The sequence below is a fragment of the Pleurodeles waltl genome, chromosome 12 (assembly GCF_031143425.1).
Source record: "Pleurodeles waltl isolate 20211129_DDA chromosome 12, aPleWal1.hap1.20221129, whole genome shotgun sequence".
Lineage (NCBI taxonomy): Eukaryota > Metazoa > Chordata > Amphibia > Caudata > Salamandridae > Pleurodeles > Pleurodeles waltl.
In genome coordinates, this window is record NC_090451.1 from 595,672,969 (window position 1) to 595,686,512 (window position 13,544).

General features: G+C 40.9%; 1 protein-coding gene across 1 annotated transcript in view; it reads right to left on the minus strand.

Annotated features, from left to right (window-relative positions):
• The window catches only part of LOC138267159 (Fc receptor-like protein 2), a 387,267-nt gene extending 379,142 nt beyond the window's left edge, over positions 1–8,125 (minus strand). The window contains exons 1-2 of the mRNA XM_069216010.1: positions 8,092–8,125; positions 7,055–7,339 (exon numbers count right to left, since the gene is read on the minus strand). Coding sequence (XP_069072111.1) covers positions 7,055–7,339; positions 8,092–8,125 — 319 coding nt within the window. The remainder of the gene's footprint in view (positions 1–7,054; positions 7,340–8,091) is intronic.
• Between the last annotated feature and the right edge of the window lie 5,419 nt (positions 8,126–13,544).

Consider the following 13,544-nt stretch of genomic DNA (forward strand, 5'->3'; position numbering starts at 1 on the left):
AGTAAAATATAATATTTCCCATCCAAAATAAATAAAATAAATATGACGTATTGTTTATAACTACAGAACCTCCTTCGTATCCACATTGTTAAAAATAATAATCCAACAAAGATTCTAAAAATACAACTCAAGAGGCCCAAAAAAATGTAAAAATAAAAACAATCCAATAGAGATTACTTGAAACAATCCAAACTATCTAGGAACCATAATAAACCCCCCAAAAAAGTGTTTAAAAAGAAATGCCCCCAGTAACCTGATGAAAAAGGAAATCAAAATGAAAAATATTGGTTTACTATCAATCAAGAGATATCTCCTTAAAAAACGGTAAATCCCAATGCCCATAGGACACATTCGTGGACAAAAAACTGAAAAGTAAACAGAAAACCCACATGGAAAAAGCATAATATTCTCTAAAAATACATACACATTTTACTTAATCATAATAAAATAAAGTAACATAACAGAAAATAACATAACATACTAATACATTACTAAAATAATGTATAAAAAAAAAACTACACACTTAATGAGAAACACGGCAATTAAATCAAATAAACATACAAAAAATCCACAAACAACATTATAACTAACCTCTAGACCGCCTTATATACCCTATCTACACTCAAAACCCAAATAAAAAGCTTTGAAAATGACTTACCTGTTCTGACAAACAGCAGCACCTTACCACAGCAGCACCTTACCACCAATCCACACCAGAAAATAGTCTAAAAATGACAAATCAAATCAAATCAGGGTTTATAAAGTGCAACTACTCACCCGCAAGGGTCTCAAGGTGCTAAGGGGGTTTGTCCTCTCAGTTTCAGTTGAAGAGCCAGGTTTTAAGGTCCTTCCTGAATTGAGATACCAATGGTGACTGCCTGAGGTGCAGGGGCAGGGTATTCCAGCTTTTTGCCGTGAGGTAGGCGAAGGATCTTCCACCAACCAAGGTCTTCTGTATACACCTGGAGAGGTTTGGTGGGGGAGTAGAAGTTGATGAGGAAGTTGAGGTAGGCAGGCCCTAGGTCGTGGAGGGCCTTGTAAGCATGGACGAGGAGGTGGAAGTTATTCCTTTCTCGATAGGAAACCAGTGGAGGTCTCTTAGGTGATTGGAGATATGTTCATGGCACAGATTGTCCAGGATGGCACAAAAAGACTCCAAAAATCGGACGTAGCGGTAAAAAATATGTCTGCTAAATGAAACTAAAAAAGACCATCTCCACATAGAAATGAATGAGAACTAATTTTAAAATATTTAATAAATGTTTACAATATGTAAAAAATTATTAAACATATAAAACATGTTAAAATGTCATCAAAATGTTAAATAAATGTGAAGTATAAATTATTAATAGCATAACGATGTATAATTATGTAATACTTTCCGAAAAAACTTGTTAAACGATGTTGCAAATATGGAGATAAAACATATTTTAAAAAAGTTTTAGAAATGTTAAATAACAGAAAAAAACTGGAAAATGTATAATATGCAATACAATTTAAATATGATTTACACTTTTATTAAATGCTAAACATGTATTAAAATTTGTGTTATTTATCTATATATAAAACTTTATTTGTAAGTAGCAATAACATGTAAAACATGTAAAAATATACCTTAAATAAACTCTGAAAACATATGTAAAAATTGCAAAATGTGTTACATGTCCTATATGAAAAAAATGTTATTTATATTATCATTTATTACAAACATACATCTAACTACTTTTATACCATTTCTAAACACAAACAATGCTAATTAAATAACATTAACTGTTTATACAACATACAAATATAATTTAAACATAGGATTTTACACTAAAATGGTTAAATTAAATAATCACACTCTTATGTAAACCACTTTTAAGAAAGTATGGACACTTTAGTGTTGTCATTTACTCCTCTCACTCCAATGTATTCCAATTGAGGGAAGGTGTTGGACACTAAAGGGGTGACATTTAGTATTCCCACTCCAACCTCAACCAATTTAATATTCCCATTCCAATCTAAACCAATTTGGAGAAGGTGTTGGATACTAAAGGAGTGGCATTTACTATTCCCAATCTGACCTATACAAATTTACGGAAGGCGTTGGACACTAAAAAGGTGACATTTATTATTCCCATTTCAAGGTAAGGGGTGACATTTACTATACACACTTCAATCTATACCAACTTCGAGAAGGTGTTGGACATTAAAAGGGCGACATTTACTATTCACACTCCAATCTAAACCAAGTTGGGGAAGCTGTCGGGCACTAAATAGGTTACATTTACATTTACATTTACCATTGCTACTCCAATCTTTACCAATTTGGGGAGTGTTGGACACTAAAGAGGTACATTTACTACTACCACTCTAATCTAAACCACATTGCGGAAGATGTTTGACACTGCACAGATGACATTTACTATTCCTTCTTCAATCTAAACCAATTGGGGAAAGGTGCGGGACACTAAAGGGCTACATTTACAAGCCCACTCTAATCTATTCAAATTTGGGGAAAGCACTGGGCATTATAGGGGTGACATTTACTACTGTCACTCCTATTGAAATCAATTGGCGGAAGGTGTTAGACATGCCATGGGGGACATTTACGTTTCACACTTCAGTCTAAGGGCCTGATTACGAGTCTGGTGGTCCTAAAAGCAGACCACCAAAGCCAGGGAGAGGACGCCATCATCATACCGGTGACGTCACCCCCGACCGTATTACAATGTTCCCGCCAGGCTCACCAGTGGGAACATTGCAATACATGTTCCTGCTGGGCTGGCCGGCAGGAACAGATCCGAGGCCAATATCCTAGCACTCCAGCACCCTCGAATGCACACAGTCTACTTTGCAGACTGTGTGCATTCCGACAGTGCTGGGCAGGGAGACCCATGCCATGGCTTTCCCCCAGGCTTTTCATGGCAGGGTCCCCGTGACAGGTTTTTGCACTTCTGCGGAGATGTGCTAATGAAAAGAGACAGTAGAAGCCAGCACTGGAGAGAAGTGTTACTTCCCTCCTGCAGGAAGCCACATGGGTGTTGGGCTAAAAGGTGAGCGTCAAAGGAGAAGCCACCTTTGAAGGGAAAATGGGTAAAATTTGGGAGAGGGACTGCTCCATTGTCTAAGTAGCAATGCTGGCACTAGGAGCAGGGGAGGGGAAACCTGTTTCAAACTGGTTTCCGAGGAGCCTGTAGCTCCCTTGATAGCCATACGTCTGGGTTGGGCTAGGAAGCTCTAGATGCTGAGAGATGGGTTCTGCCATGTTGGAAGTGGGCCGAATGATGCATCTTGGGATAGCCAGATGTCACACTTCACTGGAAGTGATCATCAGGAGGGAGAGGAACTGGTAGTCCAATGGCCATCAACCGCATTCTACCCTGAGGGCATTTTCTGAGCATAAATAGAGCAAACCTGGCACCTAGAAGGCAGATCTAAACTGGACTGGAAGAAAGTCTGAAGAAAGACTGCCCTGCTGTACCATGAAACCTTCAAAGTGAGAGTGCACTGGCATAGACTGCACCTGCTGAACCTGGTGGCTAGCAAGGAGAAGGACTGTGCATGCCGTATCCTGCCCATGGAGAAGATGTCTCTGGAGCCCAGCCAAAGCAAGAGACTCCAAGGGTCATTTTGCTGACCTCCTGTTTGCAGCACAGGACCACAACAGCTGAAGAAGCCTGCTGGGGCAAATTGGTAGCCCAGTATCTCCAAATGGATGCTAAGCGGTGCCATGCAGAGCCAGAAACCATAAATTGATGCTAAAAGTTGCACCCAAGTATGTTGGACCTGGAAGAGTTGTCAGAGTGCAGCTTGGTCACCCAGAATACTAGTTAGCATCCAAGGGAACGAGATGCCTGTGATTGCGATACCTAGTGATTTGTAGTACAGTGGTGGCTGTACTTCTGCCATGACCGAGATTACTCCAAAGGACATCAACTCCGTAGCTAGGACTGCATTACCCCCGATAGACCGAAGAGTAACAATAGGAAGACCTACGTCAAAGGTATTTCATCCACATCAACCTTGAGCATCTCCATCATCCTTCATCCCTTGCATCAGGACCACTTTCATCAGAGCCTACAGAATGGCTAAAATTACTTGGAACTGACAGAAGACTACTTCACCTGCTGAGGTAATGGTTTCTGAGGGCCATAACCGGCCCCCCCCTGCCTGGCCACCTGTCAGAGTTGGTCACCCAAAATAATTCTAACTGGCCGCAAAACAACTAGCCAAAAATATTTGCTCAAAAAGTTTCTAAGTATCAAATTCATTGAACTAGCCAATTCAATAAACTGTTTTCATTGTGGTGTCCAAAAATACATAAATATACAGACTAATTTTGGAAACTGGTGTTCGATTTCTTGAGTGCCTGGTATATTTCTTCTTCAATTGTTTTGGTATTGTTTAAATGCTTCACACTTGTCCCTTTGTCTAAGCATTGCTGCTCAGAGCCACATCTACCAAGGGTTGAGTTAAAGAGTTTAACAAAAGAAGTTAACTGGTCCCAAAGAGGTTGGTCAGTGGATTACAGAGTGAGGTCGCACACCTTATAAAACTCCCCATTTCGTCACACCTTTCAAAAAGCTGTGATTATTTTGTTTATTTATTCAGCTGCCTGATTTTGAACTTTCTGTGGCACACATGTGACATTGTGATGCTATTAAAGTGTCTTAGATAGCTAATTTATGGTTTCACTGGCAGCCGTACAGATGGGATACGGCAGTCATTAACCTACACAGATTTTAGGTTTGACTTGACAGTGCAACTGTCACCTGTCCTAAGGGCCAGCTTTAGGGAAGTGCAACTGGTACAGCCTCAGTAGGTGCTGGCCTATGGGGAGGGGGAAGTGGACCTCAGGGCGGGGCACTGTGGTTAGCAATAACTTTTTTAGTTTTCAGGCAGTATTAAAAATGTCAAGATAACTCTTGTAATAAATGTTTCTGCTAGAAAGATATCAAGGTATTGTCTTGTGGGAGTTTTGACTAGCAACAAAATAGCGCAGAGGGTTAATATGCCTGCTGCAAAGAACGTGTACTGTGCAGAATACAGATCTGTATTTTATGTGGATAGCTGAGTAGATTACTGCTTTTGTCACAGAGATCCCTTTGTTACTGCAGTTCATAAGATAGAATCCTTATATAGAACAGTGACTGTTATCAGCCGTCATCAAAGAGCTGCATTCAAACTCCATAAAGCAGATAAGGATGTTATGTCTTTTTCCCCACTCTTTCATTATCTATTCCTAATGTTGCTGAAATGGTTTGTTTGAATAGATATACATTCTTATTAGTAAATCCAGCGTTTGTCAGTGCTAAAAAGCAAAAATAATGTATGTGAGGCGGGGACTATGAAGAGAAGAGGGGCTTTTTTGCCCAGTGGTAGCGAGAGAATCTGAGGAGGGGGTCAAAGAGGGGAAACCAAAAATGATTACTCAATCAATCAATCAATTAGAATTTGTATAGTGCAGCACTGTTACCTCTAAGGTTATCTGGGCGCTGAGGGTACCGTGTCTCAGTCGAATAGCCACAACTTGAGTCTTCTTCTGAAATCCGCTAGGGAAAGAGCTGGTCGGAGGTCAAGGGATAGGTTGTTCCAAGACTTGACTGGGATGTAAGAGAATTAACAGCCTCTGCTGCAGCTGCGATGGATGCTGGTGCGTGTGCGAGGATGAGCGAGGCGGAGTGCAGGTGTCTTGCGGGGAAGTGGAAGCTTAGACAATGGTTGATGTAGGAAGGTCGTTGGTTGTGTAGACCTTTGTACACGAGGGTGAGGATCTTGAACTAGCATCTCTTCTGGAACGGAAGCCAGTGGAGGTTTCTGATGTGAGGGGTGATGCTGGTCCTCTTGGGGAGATTTAGAATGAGTCTGGTTGCTATGCTCTGTATGGTTTGGAGTCTTTTGAGGAGCTGGGTGAAGATTCAGGTGTAGAGAGAGTTGCAGTAGTCGAGGCGGGTGGTGATGAGGGAGTGCATGATGGTCATTTTGGTGTCAGTTGCGATCCATCTCAAGGTTTGATGGTGCATGCAGAGGGTGTGGAAGCAGAAGGCGGCGACTGACTTTACTTGTCATTTCATGGACAGTTGACTGTCAAGTTTACTGCACCGGACCCCAACAGTGCTAAAGCCGCCCCTGTCTGCCCTTTTAACCTACACCACTATTACTCTACAGTTCTTTGCTTGCACAAAATACATATCCATTCCTATGCTATGTTTAATACTTCACATTCCAATACAGCTTCCTTTGAAAACAGACCTATTGGCATTGCCAATGCTTGCTTGTTTGTTTTTAGGAAGCTGTGGGCCAAATACATCTTATCTACTATCTTTCAGCAGATAAATCACTATCTTGTAATTTTGCTGCTACTGTTTGGCAGTATTTCTTGGGAAGATTAAACTTGGGTCAGAAAAAGAGACAACAGTTTTCTCCGGTATAGTTTTCACTGCAACTGTTCATATTCCTTATGTTCGCATCACACTAGATGTATCTGGTGGGAAACAGCCTTAACAACACGGTTCGAGTCACGTTGTGCCTTTACAACGCGGTCTGAACCACGAATGCATCTTTACAATGCATTCCTTTACCACTCAAGTGATTACAACGACATGCCTTAGGGAAAGTATTGTTGGACTGATGTTGGACTTTAAGTCCAACACTTTCCCTACTGTGGTGCTGACTGGAGATGGAATAGTAAACTATACTATTCCAAAGTACAGCGCTTTCCCCAAGGCAAGTCGTTGTAAATACTTGCGTGGTAAAAGAATGAATTGCAGAGTTGGGCCGCGTTCTTAAGGCAGGCGCTTAAGACTTGCGTTGTTCCGACACACAACCGTATCTGGTGTCAAGCTACAGCATAGGAATCCTGTCGAACAATGCGTTATATTTGTACCCATACTGTTTACTAATCAGAATCAAACATGAAAGTCGCATGGAGGGACAAACACACACATGGTGTAGCTTTGGATTCACTATTTTTCCTACTTCCTTGTGGCTCGGACACAATAATTGTATATTATATAAGATAGTTCGAACTAAAAAAAAATCATGCACGACGTGTCACAAAGGTACTTACGTTGTACACTGATCCGCAAGCTCACACTTTCTTTCTGCACATTTTGGGATAGAGCGTGAACCCTACATTTGTAGCTGCCAGCATCTCTTAAGTGGATTGTGGGGATGATAAACTCAGGCGAACTCGACTCCACTATTTTGCTGCCATCTTTGTAGAAGTAGAACCGAAGCTGTGTATTAAGTTTGCGATAGTTCAGCTCTGTGTAACATTCAAACGTCACTTTCTGGCCTTCGATAAAAACACTCCAAGCGTTCGACCGTCTTAACAAGGGAGACGAAAACAGCTCTGCATGATTTAAGAGAGTGATTTAGGAATTACAATTATTTCTATGTATTCACAGGGAAGCAAGATGATTCATTTGAGCAAGGGTAAGGTTCGTAAAAAGTTCACAGACAAAATAATGTTTTTTTTTAAATATGAATAACTCAAATAGAGGTGAAATTGCTTCTTTTTTCAATCAGTTTCCAAGTCATGCAGTGATAGCCTAATTGAAGATCAAATTAGATTTTATAGAGTTAAAACATTATCATGCAAACACGTACATAAAAAGTTATAATCAATTAAAAATCAGCAATAATCAATGAAAAACAACAAGGAGGAGAAGTGCCAAACCGTGGCTCAAAAGCCTCAAATGATGGACATAAAATCCACTTTCTGACACAGTAAAACTAAAAACAGAGTAATGTATTAAAAGTAGATTAGTGAGGAAAATATAAAGCAAGGGAAAGTTAAAATTTGAGCTTCAGCTGAGCTATTAATTACAGGAAATATAACATACAAAATCATGCTCCGTTTGCCCATGACCGGCCTGAACGGGGTCACAGTTCTGAAAATCAAAATTTTTAAATAGTGCTACCGTAATTTAGCTCAAACTGCCACATTCATGGGGTTTAGTTATCAAGCCCACGTCCAAGGTACTTGGGCCTCATTACGAGTTTGGCGGTCCCAACGTGGGGCCACCAAACTCACGGGGAGGATGCCACCGCCATGGCATTGCATCCCATCCTGACCTATTACAAGTTTTCCGCCCGTCTGACCTGGCTGACCAGCGGAATCCTTGAAATAGAGCATTCCTGCTTGTCAGACCGATGGGAACAGTGCTACGAGATAGCACTCGGCTCCCTTAAAGGAGCCTTGTGCTATCTCGTAGCATATAGGGGGTCGACCAGCAACCTCAGAATTTGCACTGTCTGCAAAGCAAAGCAGACAGTGCGCATTCTGATGGAGCTAGGCAGGGGAGGCCCTGCACTTGTTAAACCTTTTCATAGTGGGGAAACCGCCATGAAAAGGTGGGCGGAGAACAAGGTTGTAATCAACAGGGCGGCGCTGAGTTCAGCGCCACCCTGGCTGACTACAACTAAGCCAGCTGTCAGACCGTCGGGATCTTGGAAAAGGAGACGGCAATCATTGGCAGGTCTGCCCACCAACCTCGTAATTTGGGGGTCAGACCACCACGGCCACAGCGGTCCGAGCGCCACTGCAAGTCTGGCGGTCTTGTGACTGCCATGCTCATAATCAAGCCCTTGTTGCTGTCAGTTAAAATGTCAAAATCTTGACAGTAATTGCGTGTGAAAGAGCACAGCCTGGCTGTGCCACTACATCTCTGAAACAAGAATGTGAAAGGGTGGTCCCTTTCTCGTGGTCACATTTCTTATAAGAGGATGAAGTGTTTTTATATAATGACTGCACTGCAAAGCATATTGGTGGAGTACACCATTCCATATAACATTTACTTAACGTAACATGTATGTCTATTTGAAACTAACGCTTTGAAAGTATTATTTTGCATACTCATTTTGTATATATCCTCACACGTAATGCTTAGAATTCATTAAATCTGAAAGTATATTTGTGTTTTATTAACTTGGTTGGAGTGAAGGCCTACACTTATGTTTTACTTTTCACAGTTACTTTCAATGTGGAGTTTGTTTTTCTTAAAGGTTTTCTCTCAGGGTGCATGTGTTAGCAACTGAGATGGAGTTAACAAGAGGCTTATTGTGCGTGAGAGATTAGAAAGCGAGAGACCAGCTATGTAAGGTTGGAAAGGAGTATTCTGGAAGTTGGCAGCCGTAACTGTTTTGAAATTGCTGAGACAAAAGAGTATCAAGATAGGATATACGAGATCTCTGGAAGTTGTAACTTCTAATTAAAATGAATTGGGAGTTCAATCGAGAAGCTTCTACTGTGATGTCACTGTCTTGGGAAACTTTGATTTAAAGAAGGTTTAGTTTCTTTTCACCCTTTGAGCTGAACGGAAACTTCTGAGATACTGATGTCATACTTTCTATATGGCTTTATGCCACCGTACTTTTCTTAACAGAATAGTCTGCAGAATATCTGTTTGCAGACCCTTTCTCAAACACTCTTTTAGAATTAGAATAGTTTAGAGTTTAGGTTAAATGGTTAGGCAGGAGATCTTGGTTCTGGTGCTCAAAAACCACATGCCTTTTCTGATTTTCTCTATTGTGGCAATCAAAGTCTTGGTCTTGTATATGCTGACTGAGTTTACTATTGTATGGCGTTTTAATTCTTCTTTGGTGATTTTATACATCTATACTATGGTTTTGAGAATCATCTATGAGTCTCTGATTTGACTCCGAATATTATTGTGTGACATTTGGGTTGCACAGAAATTAATTGAAATGATTTAAAAACTGTCTCTCTCTACCCCTCTGAACTGAAAATAAAAGTTTCATCATAACCCAGAAATAGAGATGGGGCCCCAGGCTTCATCAGATGGTAGCAGAAACAGATGCTTCTCTTTCCAAAGTAGAGAGAACTGGAATTGTGTTCTAGAGTAGGTAGTCCTCTAAGCCCAATTCCTAGTGTTAATGCCCAGAGGTGGGAAATCAGTGAAGTCGAAGAACAGAGTTGGTCTGGCGGTGGACTAGTGAGTATTAACAGGAATGCAACAGTGTGCAGTTAGATTGTGGTGGATGTGAGGTTGGATGATGTTTTGCAGAGATGTTTTAAACGTTGTGTGAGTGTGGTGATTCATACAGAAGTTTAAATGGTTATCAGGTCCGACATGGCCTAAGATCCTGGGATAGTTTAAAAGGTGTAGAAGACACCATATTATATTGTCTGCTGAATATTTGTGGTCATTGTTGGGGTGTCATCAATGGCCAAGTTATGCTAGAAGTTCACTTTGTGCAAATGTAAGAGAATCCGTATGTGGGTGTTATTGTGCAGAGGGAAGCTATACTGATTTAGATGTTACCCCACAGGTCGAGGTTTCACTGGAAGTGGTTGCAAACTTTCTTGTGTGATCGAACCTGTTAATTTTTTAGTAAAGTAGAGCTTTATAGTATTCTATTTTGTATGCGTGTAATACTTCGGAGCAAATGGGCGTATATATTGTAAAGGAGGGGGAACTGCTTCGAGGACTGAGAGCTACATGACGGTGTGCCACGCTGGTATTGGTTGGTTGGTGTGGTATTGGGCTGCTACTGGTGGGTCACGTCATAAGGTGCCACACTGTGATTTTTGGTTGCAGTGGAGCAAAGGATTGCAGATATGGCGCTATTTTGAATTGAATTGAATTATTGCGAGAAGTTTGGAAAAATTAAATGTTTTAAAGTAATAAGGGACATGTTTAGAGGACATGTTTAAATCGCCAGTAGGGAGGGAGCAGTGACACCTCCTGAAGGTACTCCAGGTCATTATATGGCAACAAATGTAGGGCTTCATACTTGTGTTTGACTTGGTCAATTGTACAAGATCACAGAAAAGGATAGTCCATTAAGATTACCGCAATATGGCACATTCAATTTATGAATCATTGAGAATTTGCGGAGAGTGCTTTACGAATTGAAGCCACCTCCTAAACTCGCACAATGTGAAGCACTTAATTCTTGGAAACGTGCTGTTCATGCAAAAGAAAGAAAGAAAGAAAGAAATACCAAGAAAGCTGTGTGGAGTCATGCAGATGCTAGATGGGATGCTGAGCAGAAAAGGCAGAAAACAGACAAGAATAGAGGGAGTCATCATCATCATCATCATACACAGCTTTATTCGGTTATATTCAACCATCAAAGCAATAACATCATAAAAATACAGAGATAAAATCAATTTCAAAAAGAGAGGACACAACTATTATGCTATCAGAAATAACCGAGGAGGATTAAAGCATAAATGCTTAAAATCATAAACATGCTTCCCCGCAAGTTGTATTTAACCACCTGAAAGCCTTTTCCTCTTAGCAGTCTCATTAACAGCTGGTGAACAATCACAGTAATATTAAAAGACATATATTAGTCAGAAATAAATAATTAAAACTATAAAACTTAGAACTATTCATTATAGTTTTTTAGATAACGTGTGCGTATGTACCATGCGGCCTCAAGGAACATGCTGACCCCACATAGCAGGGGAGTGGAGGTATCCCTCATCATAATCCTTAGGGCATCTTTGCAATGTCTCATGTCCATATTCCTACAAATTGGGCGTAGCCACTTCCGCCGTGCAGTCCTATACGCGGGGCATATAAACATAAAATGTACTACGGATTCTGGAGTGCAATTACAGCTAGGACATAAATCAGTTGTTGTAGTAGAACTCCACGTGCTGTTGTAAGATTTAAGAGTTAAGCATCCATACCTAAACTGAATATATTAACTTTTGCTTAGTGGGTCAGAAATTGAATCCATAAATGGTTCAAGATGAGGATACCACTTGAGATTAAGAAACTGGAATGTCAGTCTGCCATGTGACATATGTAGCAGGTAGTTTTCCCTGACATAAGTCCAATAAACTGATTTTTAAGTGTTTCTTGTGGTCCCTCCTTAGATTGTAAGGTTGACTCCAAACGTTTTTAAGACCCAAAATATGAAGCCAATTTGAGATATGCTTTAGCCAAGGAATAGAAAATGCATTGGGTCTATCTAGAATATCTTGGAGGGACTCCTTGTATACAATTAGTTCAGGAGTAGTCCAGATGCGAACCCAAAAAAGCAGGGGTCTTAGGACAATTACATCTGAGATACGTAAAAGACAAAGGCCCCAAAACATTGGGATCAGAGGGGTATTCCGAGGACATGCCAGAAGCGATCTTATAGACCTATTTTCCCCCACAGAGAGTTTACTTACATTAGAAAATCCCCAAATTTCTGCCCCATAAACCACAGCACCCTGGGCTTTCGACAAATAGATTTTGATGGCTGGAGAGACCACTCTCTCTGTGAAGGATTTATGAAAACGCAAAATCGCCCCAGATCTGTGCGATAGAAGGGCTATGCTTTTATCAATCTGAGCCTCCAAATGCATATTATTGCTCATCTTAGCCCCAGGTAATCAATAGAACATACCTTACTTAGAGGGGTCCCATTGTGAAAGATGGTATAGCTCTTAGTATTACCGCAACCTAAGGTCATAAGTTTGGTTTTATTATGATTAAGCTCCAATCCGTAATCAACACAGAATTAGCTAAACCTGTCCATTAGGACCTGAAGACCCATAGGAGTTTTGGAAATCAAAAGGGAGTCATCAGCAAATAATAAGATCGGGATTTTATGATTGTTCAAGGAGGGAGCGTCATTACAGCAATCAGATACGACTTGCACCGCCTCGTTGATAAACAGGGTGAAAAGAGTCGGGGCAAGGGCGCAGCCCTGGCGTACCCCTCGCCTAATGTCTATTCTGTTGGTAAGTTCCACCTAGCTACCCCATCTTACTCGTGCATATGTATTCTCATGCAGCCTTTGGATTAAGTGCACCAGGTTTCCTGGGGTACCAATTTTGTTTAAGACTTCCCATAGCTTCTCTCTCAGAACAAGGTCGAAAGCAGATCTTAAATCTACAAAAGCAACGTACAATTTTTGCTTGTCTAAGGTGATATATTTTTAAAATAGCAATGAAAGCCAAAAAGCTTGGTCCATGGTACTGATTTTTGGGCAAAAGCCGGCCTGAAGAGGGGATAAATCCTGGTTATACTGAACCCATTCCGTGAGCCTGTCTAAGACTTGCTTGGCAGAGATCTTTTGCAGGTTATCAATAAGGCTGATTGGCCGATAATTAGCTGGCGAACCCACATCACCTTTCTTATATAGAGGAATTATTTCTGCCCCATGCCACGAGTCTGGGATGGGACTACCTGCTGCTATAGCATTTGACAGTGTATTTATGTACCATGCCCATTTGGTGGGTTCAGATTTAAACAGGTCCCCCGGTATCTTGTCAGGGCCAGGAGCTTTCGCTAGTCTCATGGCTGCTGTTTCATCTATTGTAAAAGCGATGTCCTCCGCTGAGCTTTTATCAAAAGCACTGTAGTCAACGCAGCCAATATCTACAGGGTCCTGTTGAGCAGGGGAAGCATAAATCTCAAAAAAATAAGTCACCCATCTTTCAGGCTCAATGTACATGCTTATATTATCATTGCCCCCTCTTGATCTACAAGCCAACAACCTCCAAAAGGAACCATCATCTCGGTTCTTAACTGCATTCAACAACCTCTGTCAAATCTCATGTTCCCAGCTTTTTTTTAGCTCGTTCC